The 21,977-nt window shown below is 36.2% G+C and overlaps 1 protein-coding gene across 50 annotated transcripts in view; it reads right to left on the bottom strand.

The window, feature by feature from the left end:
* The window catches only part of caska (calcium/calmodulin-dependent serine protein kinase a), a 243,983-nt gene that overhangs the window by 30,614 nt on the left and 191,392 nt on the right, over nucleotides 1–21,977 (bottom strand). For 17 of the 50 annotated variants that reach the window (XM_017357642.3, XM_073911576.1, XM_073911573.1 and 14 more), the window contains exons 6-13: nucleotides 21,241–21,343; nucleotides 20,578–20,753; nucleotides 15,478–15,600; nucleotides 15,269–15,352; nucleotides 13,709–13,808; nucleotides 11,181–11,198; nucleotides 10,946–11,067; nucleotides 2,873–2,950 (exon numbers count right to left, since the gene is read on the bottom strand). In XM_017357642.3, the coding sequence (XP_017213131.1) occupies nucleotides 2,873–2,950; nucleotides 10,946–11,067; nucleotides 11,181–11,198; nucleotides 13,709–13,808; nucleotides 15,269–15,352; nucleotides 15,478–15,600; nucleotides 20,578–20,753; nucleotides 21,241–21,343 (804 nt within the window). Of the gene's footprint in view, nucleotides 1–2,872; nucleotides 2,951–10,945; nucleotides 11,068–11,180; nucleotides 11,199–13,708; nucleotides 13,809–15,268; nucleotides 15,353–15,477; nucleotides 15,601–20,574; nucleotides 20,754–21,240; nucleotides 21,344–21,977 lie in introns of all 50 variants that reach the window. The other 33 variants (XM_073911577.1, XM_073911575.1, XM_073911567.1 and 30 more) reach the window with 3 other exon arrangements.

Raw genomic sequence — 21,977 nt, forward strand, 5'->3', positions numbered from 1 at the left:
CCAGGTGGTTCAGATCATCCAAACTGAGATTACTTTCATCTTTATGGGAACTTAAAGATGGAACCTTTAAAGGAACAGTTCTTCCAAAAATGGATCTCGGTGAGACTTGGGTTAATTAATGAATCACAAAGATATTTTTAATTATTATTGCCACTTCAATGGCATTGTAAAATAGTTTAATACAAGCCTTGTAAACAAATATAGTCACTTTATAGAACCCATTTTAATTAGCTTTTTTTTTTATTTGGTTAAAGGTGCAGTATGCAAGTTTTTCACCCAGTGGTTGAACTAGGTATTGCACTCCTGGATCAAAACAAACGCAAGTGCAGATTGCGGACCAACAAGGCTAATTTGAATCTGGTTCTAAATAAAAGCAACGGCACCTGATAGAAGGAATATTTTCCATATTAAAAGGAGTTATCCTAACCAAAACCTCAAATTGATATACTAGAAACGGCTTCTATTTCTCAAAGGTGAATAGAAAACTGACAATGGCCACCTCAGGTACACCTCATGTGCTTTATTCAGTGTTAAATGCAAAAAATGTGAGTTTGAATGCCATTATACATGACATTTATTGCCATATACTAAAAGCAGCAGCAGATAGTTCACCTCAGATCTTGAACATAAAATAAACCCTTTGAAATGGAACTTTAGAACTAAACACATCAGTGATTCAGCATTAGATTATAAACCTTACAATTTCAAGAGTGAGTGCATATTTTGTGCTTCTGAATGGCTGTATTTAAATTTCTGTCGTGCTTCGTCTAACAGCCAAATTGTTTATCACTGCTTATCTCATCATGAAGCATGTTGCTAGGTCACAGGGTTATGTAACCTGCTCATCTAATGTTTACGTTGGTAATATTTATATTATTTGTTAATTAATAACCCCCTCATGTGGAACTCTGAATCTTCATCTCATTTTGGAGTCTGCTACAGTCCAAGTAGCAGAAAAGAACCAAAACAAAGACAGCCATTCTGGCCCATAACACACTTTTTAAAGCATAATATCTGACTTCAGCATTGTTCTTCAGATAAACAAAAATGTTCACTTGGCATGTTTCCTAAATATCTGCAAACATAGTATGGTATTTTCAGGCTTTAGACGAGTCAAAAACTTACACACAGCACCTTTAGATATAAATAGATTCCATTGACCATGTCTTTTTGGATCATATGTTTTGCTTTCCTTCACCTTAAATGCACAAACAAAAGAATGTTTGTTAAATGGATGCGTTTCAAAGATTTTACTGTCTTACAAGTTTATAATGACATGAATGTGCAGGATATCTAGAATTAAAATTTGTGGGTGAACTATGCCTTTAACACATCTGTTTGATCAAGGTTATCTGATAAGAGCTGGATAGGATTTGCTGACATATTCAAAATAGCCCAGTTGGCTAATTTGCAAGTTGATGCAGTATTGATTCACTAACAGAATCAACTGAAGCTGATATTAAATAGTATTTGTAAACTATTTCACTTCAAAGAAAAAAAAAGTACAGGTGACATGGAGAACTACAGCTCTCATAAAACTTCTCATCTGTGTTATGATGAAAATCTAAATGATAGCCAAGATAGCCATCACATGAGCTGCTTATGCAAAACACTAGATCAGTGTCTTTATGCCTTATAGCCAGCAAGGGAATATTGTTTAAATGTTATTGGATCTTGGGATTAACGGAGTTTGCTATATCTTAATTTAGTGTGTTAAGGAGGAAATACAAACATTAGCATAACTAGTCACTGTGTGTTTTGGTTATCAGTGAGGATTTTGCCTAGTTTCAGTGCAAACGAAAATAGAGAAAATATCACTCACTCACACATCAAGTCATATCAGTCACACATCAAACATACAGCCTCATACAGCTCACCACGCTAAATGCATTTTCACTTTCTCAAATTAATTTTGATTACAAGCATCATGTCAGTCTCTGTTAACCAAAATAATCTTTTTAGCACTTAAGCAAGAAGGGCGATTAAAAAAAGAACACCACTGAGTCATCATCATTTTGTTAGTTGACTTTTTTAGACCACTGCAAACAACCAAATGTCATTTTCTAACTGCAGCTTGTTTAAATGCTTTCTAATTGACTAGGCAGAAAAAAGCATGTGTTCACACAAGCAACAGACCACTAGGAATTTGTAAATGTCAAATAAATTTTACACTGAGCTTAAATATTCTTAAGAGTCAAAATAGACCTCTCTGTCTAAATACCAGATACAAACAAAAAACAGTATGACTACAAACACAACTATTATAACTTATCCTTAATTTGAAAAGCTAGCATTTGTAGGACCATCCTTTGTGAAATGTTTTGATGCATGCCATCACCTGACATATATAATATGACAATATCTCTTCCTGGTTTATAAATAATTGTGGAACAAATGCTCGAGCACCATGATACTTTAAAGTCCCAAAGAAGAAGAGAGAAAATAAAAGACAGAAATCTGCATTCAAAAAATGTTGATTCTAGGAAAGCCAAGGTGTGAGTACGTCATGCAGCGAGTCACCCTGATGAGATGTTAAATGAAAATAAAAACTACACAGAATATTAATAAGAAAAATGAGGTTATACACCGAAAAATAGTTTGATAAACACATATAAAAATGCACATTTTGAAAACTGAAGAAAAAAATGCAAGATAAACCATCTAATTATGATTCCATTAAGTTCTCAGACACAATGACAATGTTTTTTATGCTGCAAGGAGACATCAAATTTCATATTTTCATATTACATGCGAACAGACATCATTTTAAGTTAAATTTAAGATCATTTTTAATCGTCAAACATGCAAGGGACCTTTTTAAACCTCATTTTATTTTGCAACTCCAAAGGCTGTAACTATAGCCTGCACTCACCTCTTTGGCTCTCTGAACTGCGTCACTCGAAGGATTCCTGATTTGCGGTGACGACTTGGTGTTTATCTTGTCATACAGCTAAAAAAAAAGGGAAAATACAAAAATAAATGAACAAATTACAGAAAAAGGAACTTGATCTCACTTACACTAAAGGTTTAACATGCTGTTTGTAAATCCTGAGAACGTCTTACTAGTTCTTTATTTTTTCACAAGTCGACGGTTTCAGCAAAGCTTTCAGAAAAGCAAAACATTGCTCTACATTAAGATGTATTAATATTGAAATATAAAGTATAGAATTGTACATTCTGTTCCGGTTTTCCCCACAGTCCAAAGACATGTGCTAATTGAATAAACTAAATTGGCCGTAGTGTACGTGTGTGAATAGAGTGTGTATGGATGTTTCCCAGTACTGGGTTGCAGCATGAAAGGGCCTTCTCTGTAAAACATATGTAATGTGTATTTATATAGCGCATTTATTGTGTATGGCCATACACCCAAAGCGCTTTACAATCATGAGGGGGGTCTCTCCACACCACCACCAGTGTGCAGCATCCACTTGGATGATGCGACAGCAGCCACAGGACAACGGCGCCAGTGCGCTCACCACACACCAGCTATTGGTGGAGAGGAGAGACAATGATCGAGCCAATTCGGTGGAAGGGGATGATTGGAAGGCCATGATCATAAGGGCCGATAGAGGGACTTTGGCCAGGACACCGGGGTTACACCCCTGCTCTTTCACGAGAAGTGCCATGGGATTTTTAATGACCACAGAGAGTCAGGACCTCGGTTTAACGTCTTATCCGAAAGACGGCGCCCACTGACAGTGTAGTGTCCCCTTGAGCGCCATGGACTGACATGCGATGATGCAATTGAAAAGAGCCCCAATTGTTGCGCTGCAGGGCGGTGAGACACTATGTAAGGAAAATGCTGCATCAGTTCAGGAAAGCTGCCATTTAGTGTGAACTTGAGCTGTGTTTGACATTTGTTTTGTGTGCGTGTGTGTGTTTCTTCCCCTTTTGCTTTGATCAACCAGTGTTTGATTAACTTTTGTCGGTGTGCTTTGTATGCAATGTAATACTGAAATGTTGTGTGAACATCGTATCTGTGTATAATTCTAGATGGAGGAAAGGGGATAGGTAAGCTCTGTCACATGATGTACAAGGAGCACAAGCAGAATTCTTTTATTTATACATCATAGGCATTGTGCCACATTTGTAATTTTTGCTTTAAAAGGAGAAAGTATGTAAGATACGACGTCTTGGGCATTGAAGGTTTACTTTTTGTTTTTTTTTGTAGTTCCAGAGGAAAAGTTAAATGGGTTAGTTAGTTGATTTTTGCTGTATTCTTTTCTTTTTGTTTGGAACATTCCCGTTCCCTTTGTCCTCCTTATGTCTGTTAAACTTGGTTATTTTTTTGTGTGTGAAATTATTGTCTTATTTCTTATAACAACTTTTGTGTGAAACTTCCACAGCTTGTTTATAATAAACAAGTTCATTGAAATAGCACTTTCATGTCTTGTTGTTCCTCATCTATTTTAAATGACAACAATAATTTCAACAGGCTCAATGGTTTCCTTATTGTTCCCCCTTGACCATTAAATAAAACAACAGAAGGGATGTAACACTGGATAAGTTGGCAGTTCATTGCGCTGTGGTGACCCCTGGTTAATAAAGAGACTAAGCCAGAGGAAAATGAATGAATGAATGAATTTTACATTTCAAAATGTATAGATATATTTGGTGTTGGAATGTATTTTTTGTCATTTTTGTCTCTTTCCATCAAACTTTTCCTCAAACAATTATTTGTATAGGTCATGTATAAGGGTCATATATCAAATGAACTTACTGTTGTGTGTGGGATGCTGTGCATACCAATTTGCATTTTTGCAGAAGCAGATAAATACTGTTCCAAAATTAAATTTAGCTCTTCAAAAACATCCTGTCTGAAGAAAGGTGTTAAAACTGACCACAAGACAAAGAAAGTCTTATGCTTTTAATGTTGTGCAGAGAATTCATAGAAAAAAGGGACTAATGTATGGGTGCGGCCATTGGAGGACTGGAGAATGATTAACAAATTTCACTAAACTCCACCTGTTAATCTCAGCTGCTTATATAAGCTGAAGTCAGGAAATGAAAATTGCTGCACACCTCCTGAATGTAATTTTTTAATTGCATTGAGGATAACAGATTTCTGTGAATGAAAGTATTCATTTGTATCCAATAAATTGTTATGATTTTTTACATTGAAGAAAGCCCTTTTCTGACCTTTTTTATTCACCATGCATGGAATTGATTCAATATTCCAACATTGGCTTACAAACAAAAACAACACCACCATTAGGGTTGTCAAAATTAATTGTTTTTTCAGTGCACCGCGATGCAGACGGGGACGATTCCATATCGATTCAGTAATAAAGCATAACCGGTTATTACATACTGAGATCATTTATCTCCTATGCACGATGTCGCAGTAGAATACTATGGCGAAGGAGGCGAGGGCTAGTAAGCAAAACGCTTCTACTACCTAAAAGGTAGATAATTATGCACAGTTCAACTGGTTGTGAGTCTTGCTTTTGACAGCACACGAGCGGCTACAAATCCATCTCTGCCCCTGTCTCTCTCTCTCACTATGGACATTTTACCCGCTAGTGTATTTGTGAGGTAACTTTTCATTTCCTCTTCTTGGCTGTTATAGCGATACTTGTGGATCCAGACATGAGCATGCCTGAGTTGGAGGGAATTTTTCTCCACTGTGTCTATTATTATAGTATTACTTGTGATAACAGCGTAAATATGTCCATATAGACTGTAACCGCGGCTGTTCTTCCTTCGTCACTCATTGGTGAACAGCGCTTTTTGTTGAGCGGGTGAAAGCAATGACCAGTCATAAGGGTGTAAGACCTCATTTGACAGCGCTCAAAAAGCAAGTGGGATAACATTTACATGAGCTTATTTACTATAAATGCTCATGTTGTTCTGTGTGCATGTATTGGAGTTTTATTTAATACATTAAATGAATTGAATTGAATTGAATTGAACATTCAAAAAGAGTGTTTTCTTTAAGCAGGTCAAATTAAGGGTACAGTTCATATATCTTACTGCTTGTATTAAAGGACATAATTGTATTACAAATAGAATATACATATTAAAGTATCTATACATTTTAATAAAAAATAAAAAAATTCTTGTGTTGTGAAGAAAAAATCGAATTAAGTATGGAAAGCATCGTCAATGCACCGGGATATCGAATTGAACTGAATCGAAGGCATGATAATCGTAACCGAACCGTGAGACCAGTGTAGGTTCACACCCCTAACCACCATGCATTAAGATCCTTTCACAAATCTTCCTTGTCTTAAAGCTATACAAGTCTTAGAAGAACATAATAATCAACACTTAATAACAAACTAATTTTAATTTGGGTACAATGTAAAAATTTGCTACTAGTGTGGATGAGAATGAATAAGATTTTGAAGGGATAGTTCTCCTAAAAATAAAAATCGACTCACTATTTACTCATGTTCAAGTGGCTCTAAACCTTTAGTTTTTTTTCTTCTGCTGAACACAAAATAATATATTATGAAAAATGTTGTAAACTGGTAGGCATTGAAATCCATATTAAGTGGATGGCTTTCTTCAAAATATATGTTGCATGTGTTTAACAAAAGCAAGTGTCTCAGGTTTGGAATGAGTAGAGAGTGAGTAATAATAACATAATTCCCATTTTTGGTCCACACTTTTCTTTACATTTCATGATTTAGCAAACTTACAAATGTAGACAACGCAAGTTAGTAATCCACCAGAAATAATAATAGTAAATAATACTGCTTAGTCTAATCAAGTATACAAATTATACATGCATTAGTGAGTTATAGTAATCCCACAAAATCACATCCTGGAATAGAAAGCTGTTCAGTGATATCTACCAGGATGAGAGCCCAAGTATCAACCTTCACAGAGCAAGTGAGATTACAGAAAAAAATAGTACACCTCTATCACATATTCTATGACATATTTTTAGTGCGCTTTTTGTATTGTGAAATGTTTCACTCTACATTTCACAAACAGACACCGTTTCAGCAGAGCTTTTTAAAACATCATAGAGCAAAGCACTGCTACACCTCAGCAGCAATGAATGAAAATATCCCAAGGTACTTACCAAAGACCAAACCAACAACCAAAGCTAAACTTCAGCCAAAGTTGGTCCTGATAGGATTTCAACCCGTCTGTCTTGCTGTTTCATGAAGGTAAAGTTTCCCTCAGAGCTTAAATGCAGAGGATGACAAACTAAAGACTAGTTATTCTGATGAACAGACCCTTGCTAAAGCCACAACAGTGAAAAAGTATAGATGCTGACAATAGGTGCTATTGTTTTCCCTCCCTATTGAGGCTGGGAGTTGAGTTTTCAATGGGACGACATACATTGACAGCATCCTGGTGATAATCTTACCCACAGAGCACTGGCGTAAGCATAGTGTCCTGCTCTCTGCTTTCCTCTGGCTATGGAGAAAGGCCCTATCATGCACATTATACAGAACACACACACACCAAACTAAAGTCCACAGCTGCACTTATTCACAACCACACAAAACTCCATAATACTGAAAGACACAAGATGTGGAGGGTGTGCTTGGACACGCATTCAAACATGGAATGAATGAACAAAGGACAATGCATGAACAAAGTCCATTGAGTTCTTAAATAAAGTTGACACTCAGTAAGGGAAGCTCAGTAGGGGGATTCTGAAACTGGTCTGCTGACTGACCGATCAGCTGTGGTCCCCAGAAAAGATAGTTAAGACCAATTATTTCAAGAAGATTAATATTGGCATTGGAAGGGTAATGATTATGGTTGTAGGCGGTTTGCCCACAGCCGCAGTCACAAAGATTAAATCATCAAAATATTAAGAAAACAAATCCAACTCGCTCACACAGGTCATTGCCTAGTCAAACTTACCATGCCCAATAGGTAAAATGAATCATCTTATAGAGATAGACCCCCCAAAAATGAACATTTGCTGTTTTTTCAGCCTCAAGATATCCAAGAAGACTTTTCCACAACTGAATTGTGGCGATTTATAATGCATCAATGGAAAATTACCAGCAAATTTAATTTTGGGGTGAACACCTGTAGCGATGTTTAATTGATAATCCACCAAAAAAATGGCTGTTCATTAATCTAAGTGGCTTTTTTTCAACAGTCAATGGTTATAGTTTATTCATTCATTTTCCTTCAGCTTAGCCCCTTTATTCATCTGGGGTCGCCACAGTGGAAGGAACCACAAACCCATCCAGCATATGTTTTACACAGTGGATGCCCTTTCAGCTGCAACCCAGTACTGGGAAACACCCATACACACTCATTTACACAAATACACTACCACCAATTTAGCTTATTGAATTCATCTACAGCGCATGTCTTTGGACTGTGAAAGAAACCAGAGCAACCGGAGGAAACCCACACAAAGAGAACATGCAAACTCCACAGAGAAATGCCAACTAGCAAGCAGGGACTCGAACCAGTGAACTTCTTGCTGTGAGGCAACAGTGCTAACCACTGAGCCATTGTGTCACCTGGTTATAGTTCATTTAAATAAAAAATAAATACATACAGACAAGCCCAAATCCATAGCCAATCTCAAAAACATGGTGACTTGCATTATACAAAACTTTACTAACGATCACAGATTCCACAAAAAAACTCTTTAAATGTTCTGTGAAGTGCTTTGAAATGAGCATTTTTATTCTATGTATGATATAACCTTAACTTAAAAAGACAGGGCAGAACAAAGCAGTCCCTCCTGTTTTCAAAAATCAGCCAATCACATTTAGTCTATAACACGACTCTTCAAGTCAGAGCTGCTGAGCTCAAGCACATCAGACTCATGACTTCCACAGTCTATAAATAGTAATGCTGACTCTGACACACCATTTCCATGTTTTGAAATATAGATTTGTGCGTAATTTTAATGGATCCGGTATGTTTAGGGTCCATGCCGACTCGTACATGTAATCAGCACTGTGGTGTGTCTCTCTGGGCTGAAGCAGACCATAGCTGCATGCTGCGGTGGTTCCCGTGACATTAATGCAAAAGCAGACTTCATTCAACGCAAAGGAAAACCTCACTACACTGTCTATAAATCTACATATTATTCACCAAATTAAACAGACACTGTAACTGTAAACTTTCATTTTTGGGGATACTTTCCATTTAAGGTTAATCTATAATGATCTGACAGATACTAGCCAAAGTCAGCAGTCATCAGATTACACTCTCACTCTGATTTTCCAAGTCCTTTGAACAGGGATTCAGAAAGTTTAATTGGCAAAAACAAGCTGCAATCAGAGCCAACAAATTAGATCTGACAAAAGCAGACGAACACAGCTGATTGGTTGATGGCTTTTATAATACTCAGTTAATGGAATTGGAATAGAAATTTTGGCTAACCACCCTGAAATAGCATTGAATAGCATTGACTTTTGAAAAAAGCAAAAAGGAAAAACAACGTTATAGTGTGACCTTTTTTCCAAAGGTCAAAAAAAAGTATAATTAAAGCAAGATGAAGCAGCATCTTTAAAAAAAATCAGCTCCAGTGGTGTGAAAAGGAAGTCCTTTATACGACATATTATACATAGAGTTTCTTCTGTTAAATAGAGATATTAGATGCAGGAATATGCCCTTTTTAAAGATACGAATAAAAAAAAAATCCAAAATGAGAAGGTGTAAGAATAAACTGTAACAGTAAATTATAAACAGCAAAAACACTTTCAGAGCTGTTTACCTCTGGTGTTGTTTTATTCCCATAAAACATACATTAGATTGACGTATGACTCCTGCACCACATCTGCTTTGAGACCCTGCCTTGTCTTCCATCCATCAGAGCCACAGCTCTGCAGTTACATACAAAATACACTCACCGGCCATTTTATTAAATACATCTGTCCAACTACTTGTTAGCACAAATTTCTAATCAGCCAATCACATGGCAGCAACTCAATGCATTTAGGCAAGTAGACGATCTGCTGCAGTTCAAACTGAGCATCAGAAAGGGGAAGAACATGACTTTGAACATGGCATGGTTGATGGTGCCAGATGGGCTGGTCTGAGTATTTTAGAAACTGTTGATCTACTGGGATTTTCACGCACTACCATCTCTAGGGTTCACAGAGAATGGTCTGAAAAAGAGAAAATATCCAGTGAGTGGCAGTTCTGTGGGCGCAAATGCCTTGTTGATGCCAGAGGTCAGAGGAGAATGGCCAGACTGGTTCGAGCTGATAGAAAGGCAACAGTAACTCGAATAACCACTTGTTACAACCGAAGTATGACGAAGAGCATCTCTGAATGCACAACACGTCCAACCTTGTGGCAGATGGGCTACAACAGCAGAAAACCCCACCGTGTGTCACTCCTGTAAGCTAAGAACAGGAAACTGAGGCTACATTTCGCACAGGTTCACCAAAATTGGATTATAAAAGATTGGAAAAATCATTTCCTGGTCTGAAGAGTTTAAATTTGTGCTGTGATATTCGGATGGTGGGGTCAAAATCTGTCATCAATACCGTGAAAGCATAAATCCCTCCAGCCTTGTATCAAAGGTTCAGGCTGGTGGTGGTGGTGTAATGGTGTGGGGGATATTTTCTTGGCACACTTTGGGCTTATTAGTACCACTTGAGCATCATATCAATGCCACAGGCGGTAAGGGAGTTGTGAAGGCAAAAGACGGGCCAACATGGTACTAGTAAGGTGTACCTAATAAAGTGGCCGATGACTGTAACTTCAGTACTATAGCTATTATTAAGCATCTTGTGTTTTTAGAACAAAAACATATTCTGTATTATCATGTTATCTTTAACGCAATTAAATGTTGGCAAACTGAACAAAATGTTATATTTAAATGCTTCTTATGGTTGAATAAAAAAATGGAGAAGCTTTAATCATTTAGTAGTAATTATCAACGTATTTTAGTACTAATGTGTGAATGCCAGTAAAAAAATGATCTAGTAATTTAAACTAATTGTAATTTACAGGTTTAATGTGTGAGTGTGTTTACTCGTAAAATAAAGTCGCTTACATCAAGCAATGTGTGAAGGTGATGGTCCTGGAAGACGCTGTGTAGAAAGTCTAGATCTTTCTCACTGCAGTCTGTGAGCGCATGGATCTCCTCCAAACTGTCCAGCACTTGTGATACAGCTCCTTTACAAGAACACACACAAACCAAAGTGATCTTTAGAAACCAAGAAAATAAAGCATTCATTTGAAAATAGTATACACTTATACTTTGTGAGAGAACAGGCAGTGACACCTACTTTCTGCCGCTAGTAATCCTGCGGGGCGGTCAGCATAAAAACAAGCGACAGGCGTTATTTTAACAATACAGGGATGAACTGTGATATGAATGGAGATGGGATGCAGCCACATTCTTAAGTGCACACATAAAAAAATAGAATGGTGCTTGAATTTGAACAAATGCACATTTATATTATATTTTCAGCATCATATCACTGAGGAAATGTATGAAAGTCTATAGCTGCTGGTTATATTCTGTGTTAAATTTTACAGGGGAAATAACTACAACACTGTACTTAAAATATACAGGAAACGTGAACAGGCTGTAAAGCCTTTATTTGTGTTTTTTTTATAGTTTCATACATGCTCTCTACGGTTTGTTGAAAACCAATGTGTGATTTGAGGTTTCTAAAAAACATTTGAATGGTGTTTGCAAAACCCCCTAGCACAGGGGTTCTCACAGTGTGAGGTGGTATGGAAGAGAGGAAGTATGGATTTTATTGCCATTTTAGATTTCTCTGAGATTGTTCATTTAACAACATCTGAATGTCTTTTTTATAATTAAAAGTTGTTCTCTTCTGTTATGTTATTCTCTCTGTTGTAGCTTTTCCACTGTGGTATGATTCAGCTTAGCTCGGTTTGCTTTTCCACCACTTCAAATTTCCTGTGATTATGCAGATGAGAGATGAGAGGCTGTTCTGCTGCTCATTGCCAAATTTGTATTTTCATTAGAATTGTAACTTTAGAGGGTTTCTTTTCCTTTGTGCTCCACGTTCTCTTTTGGATATTTTTAATATATATATATATATATATATATATATATATATATATATATATATATATATATATATATATATATATATATATGTATGTATGTATGTATGTATGTATGTATGTATGTATGTATGTATTTATGTATTTTTTTTGGGCTATAAACATGTGCGGGATTGTTGGTTAAGAGTGCCCTATAATGAAAACCTGGGTATACCAAGGCATAATAGAATCATAAAAGATCAGTATTTGGAAATGGGCATACCATAAGCCTAAGACACCACTGCTTCCTTGTTTTTATGTAAATTCCACAAGTGTTAAACCTCAGTGAACAACGGGCCAATTAGAAGACAAAACAAACTGACGAGACTCACTGTATGCCTAATTTGGGTCGTTCATCCAGACCTAATGAGCAGCCATGTCATCAAGCTCTGAGATCATATAAAAAAAAACTCTGAGATCATTAATTTGCATGCCTCGTGCTGTGTTTGATAAGCAACAATGTTTTCTAGTGAGATCACAATAATCTTTTTTTTCCTTTAGTTATTTTAAGCGTATATTTCACTTACTACTAAAGTGGGACTTTTATTTTGAAAACACTAGTGCCAATTTGTTTACTGTGCAATGACAGTAGGAGACATGTTTCAAACTTGCCTCAGGATGCAGAATGCAAGATTTATAGATAATACATGTATTCATCTCCACTCTGAAGAGGCTTAAGGCATGTTTAATTACACATTGTGTTATTTTATTGTGTTTATTGTGAAATTTGATGCGTATGTTTCAACAAACACACTAAATCATGTCAAATAACTTCAAGTTTTATGTTCATGCAGAGGTTGATATTAATTCCTACCAGCATTTTCTCTGACTATAGCTTCAAAATACAACGACATACATCTCTATCACTCTCTTTTGTCAAGTTTAATTATAATTTAGCCTTTATCCACAACAGATCTTGTGAGCAAGATAGGTTAACCTTACTCTGATTGGGTTTATATTTGTACGTGTTCAGTGTACATCATGCTGTGTGTGTGTGTGTCTGTAAGAGTGGCATGTTAGAGTGGAGCTCATTAATATACACGACACGAGCCACATATGGTCAATCATGGACCTTCTGACTCTATGGGTATTTTATGGAGTAATAAATTAGCTTTAGAGATTCTTTAACTTACCGAAGCCATAAACCTACTATGTTGATATCCGAGAACAATTTAACTTATTAAACCAATGCAGTATACAGCACCTTTAAGTGCCTTAATTGCTTCCTACTTGCTTCTAACACTCCATCTTCATTTTACCTGGGCAGATTACAAGCATTCAGACAGACGATACAAAAAGGGGAACAAGTTTTAGCATCGGTATGGATCCCTACGAACCTCAACTGAGGTGGCACTAAAAAAAGCATGGTCTCAGAACAGGATTAAATGATTTAATCCTAAATCTTAATAACCATCTCATTCCTCCGATCAGGTCTCTCTTTCAGCTTTTTTGTCTGCCTGGTAAAACTGTGAATTTGTTCACTTACGAATCGATAGCAGTTTTTTTTAATCTTTACAAGAGTTTTGTACAAATATCTAAATTGTGGCCAACACTATGACGTTTGTCTTAGCAAGTTACCAACAAGCCTCGTCTCTTTCTGTCAGTCAGATAACATCAAAGTAACCATAGTGCTGTGATGAGAAATTACACAACTGATAACACATTGCAGAAGCCCTAACTTCTGAAAACCAGAATGGTTGGGAGCAGATGCTGTATGTGCAGTCTGCTGCAGTACCTGAGGAAGTAGGGTCCTCAGAGAAGTCAGGCAGTTCTTCAGGTGGGTCGCCATAGAAAGAGTTGAACTTGTGACTGGAGACTGCAGCGAGCACAGCACCCTGGCAAACAGACACTGATTATATACTGCAACAATAAATTTAGAGCAAATAGCTCAGCATTTATTTCTGTTCTGTTCTATTTATTTAGAGCAAGGCACAGTTTCATTGTATCCACTTCCTGTGGTTGATCTACTTGATCTTGGTTTCTGTTTTTATTTTTTTTTTACAAACACTGGCCACTTTATTAGGTACATCTTACTAGGACTGGGTTGGACAACTTTTGTATTCAGAACTGCCTTATTTTTAGATTTAACAAGGTGCTGGAAACATTTGACAGAGATTTTGGTTTATATTACTGTGGTTTTGTCAGCTTCACATCCATAAAGAAAATCTTTAAAAATCCTTTAGCAACCCAACATATGCTTTATTATTGTGAAATAGTTGTTGACTGTTGATTTTATCAACCACATTGCCACAATCAAAAACTAGTTGAAGATCATTTGTGACTTAAAAACACTATTCTGCTGAAAAAAAGCCATCAGAAAATAGCTACACTGTGGCCATGAAAGAGTGGACATGGTCAGAAGCAACACTCAGCTGTATGGTGTTCAAATGATGATTAATTGTTATTAATGGAGTGTCGAGAAATGTTACTCACATCATTAAACCACTACCATCCCCTCTTTGATACCAGGCAGGATAGATAAATGCTTTCATATTGTATTAAAATTCTGACTCTACCATCAAAATATCAAATCATAGATTAAAACAGATTTTTACAATCTAAAATGATGCCTCAGTCACCAGTGCGGCCTTCTGCTACAGTCTTCTATCTACTTTAATGCTGCATATCTTGGTATTACTAATGGTTGGTTGAGTTACTGTTGTCTTTAAATCAGCTCAAGCTAGTCAGACATTCCCTTCTTACCTTAGTCGCTGCCATGAAACTGGTTGACTAGATATTTGCATTAAAGTCAGAATGAAGTGGAAGTTGAAATTTTCCTTAAATATATCGGGTTAAAACAGCTTCTGAAATATATATGTAGGGCCAGGTAGGACTCTGTCCTTCTGGAATTTATTTGATCATTGGATGTTGTGCATTGCTAACAAAACAGAGGTAAATTTGAATGCTAGTTTGCAACTAGATTTGGAGGATTAATATTTACTAACTGTACCTCCAGCACCTTCAAAAAAAAGGATCATCTTTATGCAAACCAAGAGAGAGGCCAATATTCCAATAGAACATGGCAGGAGGTGAAGAATTGTTGTTTCGAGGGGGGTGGAAGTAAAAGGTACTAAATAATGACTATGAGAGCATATTTAAAAAATAATGAAGTAATTTATATGAATATTCTACAATATTATATGTAAAAAAAACAAAACAATAAATAGCAAAATTTAGATTTCATGCTGACTAGCGAGCAATTGAACAGGTATACCTAATAATGTGGTCAGTGATTGAATATTACACCACAGAGCATATACTGAAATTCAGAGACTGTAATGTGCTGATATCTCACTTTTAGTTTCCTCCTGGCATTGAACTTCCTCAGCTGTTCGACGGTCTCAGGAAGGTGGATCTTGTAGGCATAGCGGTCTCTCTCCTGATAGAAAACACATAAGCTTCACATCATTTCATCTCATTAAGCAAGAACAACTAAAGTGCATAAAACAACATCAGTAATATGTCTTATTCCACATCAACACATTATAGCTGTGCAGTTGATACCTTCAGCCAGGGGTGGTTGAGAGCTTCATAGACTGTGATCCTCTCTGCAGGGTCCAGCATCAGCATACGGCGCACCAGATCTTTGGCACTCTCTGAGATGTGGCCCCACTGCCGAGGGTTCATCTGTACAGCAAATGCATATATATAAATGGACAACGCCATATGCTATGAAAGCATTTTCTTTCACTGAAATGGTGCTGGTGACAGAATCAATGTTCAGTAACTGCCAACATTTCCACCAACACTGGTGAACATTGGTATGAGTGACTCCAAATTCAGTGGGCTCTATTTTAACGATCTAGGTGCAAAGTCTAAAGTGAATAGAGCAAAAGCATTAAGAGTGTGTCTGAATCCACTTTTGCTTTTTTAAGGAAAATTATGCTCTGCACTTCGGAGCATGGTCTAACAGGGTTGTGCTTATTCTCTTCATGAGTTATGGGAGTGTTGAGCTTAATATGCATTAATCCAATCATCAACGAGTCTCATCTCCTATTTCCTTTAAGAGTCAGTTATATCGGGCCATGGTGCATTTGCTATTTACATGGCAGACTTAAAACTAAACGCTTCACTAGCGAGAAACGGCTAAACAGACCATCAGTAGAGCGAGGATAAAGAACGAGTCTCCTCCATCTGGCCTCTTTACTTTCTCTTTACTTTACTTTTATCCTTTATTTTACTTCTTTACTTTTGTGGACAAGGAAACGGTGCTGTACGCACTGCACTGAAGACATTGATCAGTCTACATATTTAATTTTGTTTTTTAAATGCAGAGATTTGTATTAAAACTATTTTAAAATTCAGTTCTAATTTCTAGCAAATAAATAAATGAAAAATAATAACTGGAACCTGGAAGTCCTAATCAACATTACAAAGTGTAAAACACTTACAAAGCTCGAGACAAATTTATATTTTGAAAAACATTTTTACCTGTCATCAGACACAATTACATAGAAAAAACTATTTTACCAACGATGAAACAAATTTACATTTTTGTAAAAAAATTAACAAGATGCAAAACACTTTATCAAATCCCGAAACATATTTACTATAGAGTGGGGGAACTATGACGTTACTTTGTTGGCAAAAACCCGGAAGCGAGTTAGCATTTTAGCAATTCCGGTTCCCTTGTCCCAAAGTCAATGAATTTTTTCAATGTGATATCTGTTAAATAAGGTTCGTGGCTAACACTCACTCAAGATACTTTCACGTTTTACTCTACACCATAAAACACATCAGTTACATCACACTTAAATTTTTAAATTGGTTATGTTTCTTTAAAAAGATGGTTGCTATAAAGTTGCTAAATGGGACTACAGGCGATGTCGGGGACAATATACGTCATCGAGCTGAGCTGGTCTGGAGCGCAGCTCGCTTGTGTTAGACATTTGGATTTGTCTGTTACTTAAGTATTTTCATTAATAGTATTTTATAGTTTGTAGTATTTTTCTAATTGGGAATTCATATTGTGTAGATAATGCCTTCACTTGTAAAGGCTGTCGAGACAGACTAATTTGTTAATCACTTATTTTAATTAAACAATATTATGAACATACCAGTGCAGCCTGTCTCTTTCCTGCTCTCAGTGATGCAAACGTGAGAATAAATGTGTAAAATAAAGACATATTACCTGTTATTTTAACGTGATCAAGTGATTTTTCATCGTTTTTATCTTCATCTAAACACATTTAATACTTTCATAACTGCAATATTTACACTCCTCCATAAAATGTATAGCAAATGTGACTGTATGGGCAGCTTTTTGCTGTACTTCATGACAGAAAAGTATATTGAATGTTGCCTATGGGAAAATCCTTTGGAGATTTTATTGAGGGAACCAGTTTTATGCTATCAGCCGATTAGCCTACAAAGTGATGACATAAGTTCCCCCACTCTAAAGTAAATTTGTTTCCGGACTTATTAATTTTTTTCTAAAATGTAAATTTGTTTCGTCCTTGGTAAAATTGTTTTTCCTATGTAATTGTGTTTGATGACAGGTAAAAATGTTTTTCAAAATGTAAAAGTGTTTCACACTTTATAATGTTGTTTTGCATTTCCCGGCCACCGTAGTGATGGCTAAGCAAAGCATGTAAATAAAGTATTGGAGAAACCTGCCCAGCTACTGACCACACAAGTTAATCAACAAAAGTGTTTCTTTAGCCTGAAAGTATCACCCAAAGACAAAGGAAGAGTCATTAAGACCATGCCTCTAGCATTTGCATCACCCTGGCACAGTCAATGCTGAGAAGGCAATTGGTTTTAAGGTCTGTCACACCCTAGCTAGATTATTGTTAATTTGGAACTAGATTATTTAAATTTATCTTCCCACATATCTATTTTGATACTTTATTGTTTTCATATGTAAAGATATTTGTGTATTGCTGTACATCCTGTGTATATTAAGCTCTTGAATCTGCATAGGCACATACCTAACACACTCTGCGCAGGACTTTAAACATGGTCAATCACACGCCCTATTTCAATTTCTCGAAAATAGCAAACAATGCACCTTAACACACCTACTTTATAGACCTGCACACCAATGTGTCCACAAAGCGGTGCAAATGGATTTGCTATTAAAACAACGTGGCGTAAAGCATGAAAATTAGGGTTGCGCTGGTCTGAAAATAGCAACAAATCACTCTGAACACATCTCGCACTTTATTGCACCGGGTGTATTATAGGGACCAGTCTCTCATTATGGCTTCAGAAGTTTTGGACTATTGATCCAGTAGAAACAATTTCTATTAAATTTTGAAAATTTTGCTTAATTCGAAAAATTGCTTTCCTTTTTAGGTGACCTTTTGCTTTAACCCATATATTATAAAGTAATTTACATGCATGTTTTATATGTAAATAAAGTGTACATCGTATATAATATAATTTGTACACTTTATAATTAGTGCTGTCAAAATTAGTGCGTTAACGCATGTGATTAATTTTAAATAATTAACACGTAAAAAAAAAATTAACGCAATTAACGCTGTTGCAGGGTTTTTTTTACTTCCTGTTGTGGTGGACGTGTGTTTAACATGCAAGAAATGTGGATAAGAACAATTAAGCACTTTTTGAAGGCAAGTTTCAGTATAAAACAATTAGTCACATCACCAGGCTCTCCAAAGTTTCAAGCAATTTCGTGTTTCATTTTTAACTTTCGACATCTGTTGTAAGTTGATACCGCATGGCGAACAGAAAGAAAATCCTCCGCATTTCATGACTCTGTGTTCCTTTAAGGTATTAGAATCACTGCTTAGGCTACACGGTAGAATTTTAATAAGAGTATAATCTTAATCATATTAAAATCGGAGTATTGGTGTCTTATGTGAATGTACTCAGAAAGTCTGGTAAAGTCGCGAGCTGTCAAAGACAGGGCATTACTCTGCCTTACAGCATGAGCCCTCCAAGTTTAGCTTTTTTCCTCAAACGCAATGAAAGCGTATGCTTCGCGTTGTTGTGTCAGAATCCTTGTGAAATACAGTAATACTTTAGGACGCTTAGTTTAAGCAAATTTGATGAACGTGATCATGCGTGTTGAATCTGAGGGGAGTCAGCCAAAACATCTGCAGTGCGTTGTGTGTCTGTCTGTGTGTGTGTCTGTGTCAGGCCCGTTGAGGGGTGTCAGGGGTGGAGTGAGCGACGTATGTGCGCGCGAGACGTACCTGAAGGACGGTGGGGGTGAGTTGCGCGCGACTTAGGCTACCTGACGAGCTAGGAGGGATGCGGGGGAGAGGGGTGTGCAATGTATTTAACGACCGGTTTGCGAGAAATTATCATTCATTTGCGGGCATTTGGGAGTCTCTGTGCACTTGCGGGATACTCCTAGTCTTAGCAACTGGATGAATGTAAAGGAGGATTAAGCAAAATTGTTTCTACTCTATAACTAATGTTCTCAACTCACAGCAATAAAACTTTACAATGAGTGCAACAGTTTGTATTCTATAGTTTATTATTATAATTTTTCATTTTCCATATCTGCAATTCCTGTATTTTGTCATTTTTTTGCAGTCCACTTAGAATCCAACATGGAAATCAATGTTTTCTTTATTGGCATTGATTGTTTTGAAATTTAAATGTCATTAACATGCCTGTGTTTTAATTTCTGTAATAAATATGGCTGTCAAGAAAGGATCTTGATGGTTTATTGTGGGTATGTTGTTTACATGAAGAAATCTGTGTTACAAGTTGAAAAAAAATTCTGTTAAACAATTATATTTTGAATTTTAATTCTAATAAACAATTATATTTTAAATTTAAATAGTTTTTGTCCTGCGTTTACATTAATTTTACATTTGAATAGCCAAAATGACAAGTTTTAGTATTTTAAATGTGATTAATCGCGATTAATTTTAAAAAAGGTGCGATTAATTAGTTAATTTTTTTTAATCGATTGACAGCACTATTTATAATACATGTATGTTTCAATAAGTAAAATCCTGACCACAAGAAGTTCTACTTGTAATCTTTGAAAACATCTTTTGCTGTTGTAAAAAGATTTATTGTTTTTTATACATATTTTTATAACTTGACTGTTTGAGGTAAAAAAAAAATAAAATCTCAACCATCTCTAAACGCATTAGAGAACTGAAATAAACTGTTTTGAAATATGCAGTGTCCAAATATAATCTGATGTTAGTGGTTCCTGATTATGGTTTATGGTATTCTGGTTAGTAATTCATGTGTTAACTATCGGCATTTCTGTGTGCATGTTCTCTCTGTGTTCGCGCGCATGCTCTGGTTTCCCCCACAGTCCAAAGACATGCACTATAGGTGAATTAGATTTGAAATAAATTGGCCATATATATGAGTGCATGTTTAAATGCGAGATTGTATAGGTGAGGTGTTTCCCAGTACTGGGTTGCAGCTGGAAGGGCATCCGATGTGTAAAATATATGCAGGAATAGTTGGCGGTTCATTCTGCTGTGGCGACCCCAAATAAATAGGGGACTAAGCCAATGGAAATGATGGTTTAAGATCTTACCTCGTGATCCAGGCTATTAAAAAAGTATATGCTGATGAAATGACTGCGGTTTGCTTGCTTGACTTCATTTTAAAGGCCCTAAGAGGTCTGTTTCGTCTCTCCAAACTATGCTATTAAACTACTACCTTGTATTTTCCTTTAATGATTGCTTCGAAGAGGCGCTCTTTGGTGCCATAGAAGGGCAAGCAGCCACTCAACAGAATGAAGAGAATGACTCCACAGCCCCAAACGTCCACAGGTTTCCCATAAGGTTCTCTTTTCACCACTTCAGGGGCCATGAAGTGTGGTGTGCCCACTCTGCCTGTGGAAAACACACAAGACAAGCAAGCATTTATCCAATCACATACAAAAGAGATGTCACTAATACAATATTTGAACAATCAAGCACACATAGTCAGTTACAAACAGCAACAGTGACAGAGTTATACAGTTAATCACTGTCTGAATGCTTCAAAATTTAAGACAAACTTTACTAAGTGTTATGCCCTAAAGGTGTTGATGGATTTGTTTGAAACAATAGGGAACTAAAACCATGATTACTATTCATGCTACAAGCGAAACTTTACATTCGGAAGAGTTTTAGTTCTTCAAGCCAAGATAATAAAAAGAGGATGTTATTTTCTATGCAATTTGGCTACTTAGAATTTGAATTACTTTGCTTTTATATAGATGAGTCACGATAACCAGAAGTTGTCGCATCAGAAGTCAGACACATCAGTCACTGAAGCCCCTAGTTTACAATGTAGGTACACAGTAAATGTCATAGTTGCAAGGGTTTTTTCCAATACCTCCAGCCACTAATCCGGACTCTCCCAGCTGTATAGCAACACCAAAGCCACCAAGTTTCACTGGAGCAGAGTTCTCCTTTGATGCCAGCAGCACACAATGAGGCTGTAATAGAAAAAAATAACACAGACCAAACATATTATGGCATTATAACACACACTTTGTAACATTTTATTGATCAAGTTTAAAAGTCTCTTTAACACTTATGTTTATTTTATTATAAAGAGATCTAATATTTTGTTTAATGTTTTTGTTTTTGACTATTTAAAATATTTGCCTTGGGGTTAGGGTGATGATTTTTTTAGTTGTGATCCTCCTAAAATCATTGCATATAAATCAGCAGATTTTTTTTTTACAAAATTCTCCACGTGTGTATTTATATATAATTGTAATTAAATAATTAAAATATGTCCAGCAATGCTTCAAGACCTTACTGATGTAATATGTTTTGGACCATTCAAACATAAAAAACAATGAAGCAAGACACCATTGGTTAAAAAAAGTAAAAGATTACACAGCATATTAAATAAATAAAGATATGTATTTTTATGTAAAATTAATTCAACCAAGCTTAACAACAAAAGAAAAGATAAATGTTGTTAAAGTCAATGCTATGGAAGACGTAAGATGATGATAAGATCTGAGGTGAACTAAAGCGAGATGCGTTTTCTCTCCTTTAAAAGTGTCTGCTCAGTTTCTGTTTTATGCAAACTGGTGCACAGCTGTGCTTTGAGGTAAG

Source organism: Danio rerio, chromosome 9 (assembly GCF_049306965.1).
Source record: "Danio rerio strain Tuebingen ecotype United States chromosome 9, GRCz12tu, whole genome shotgun sequence".
NCBI lineage: Eukaryota > Metazoa > Chordata > Actinopteri > Cypriniformes > Danionidae > Danio > Danio rerio.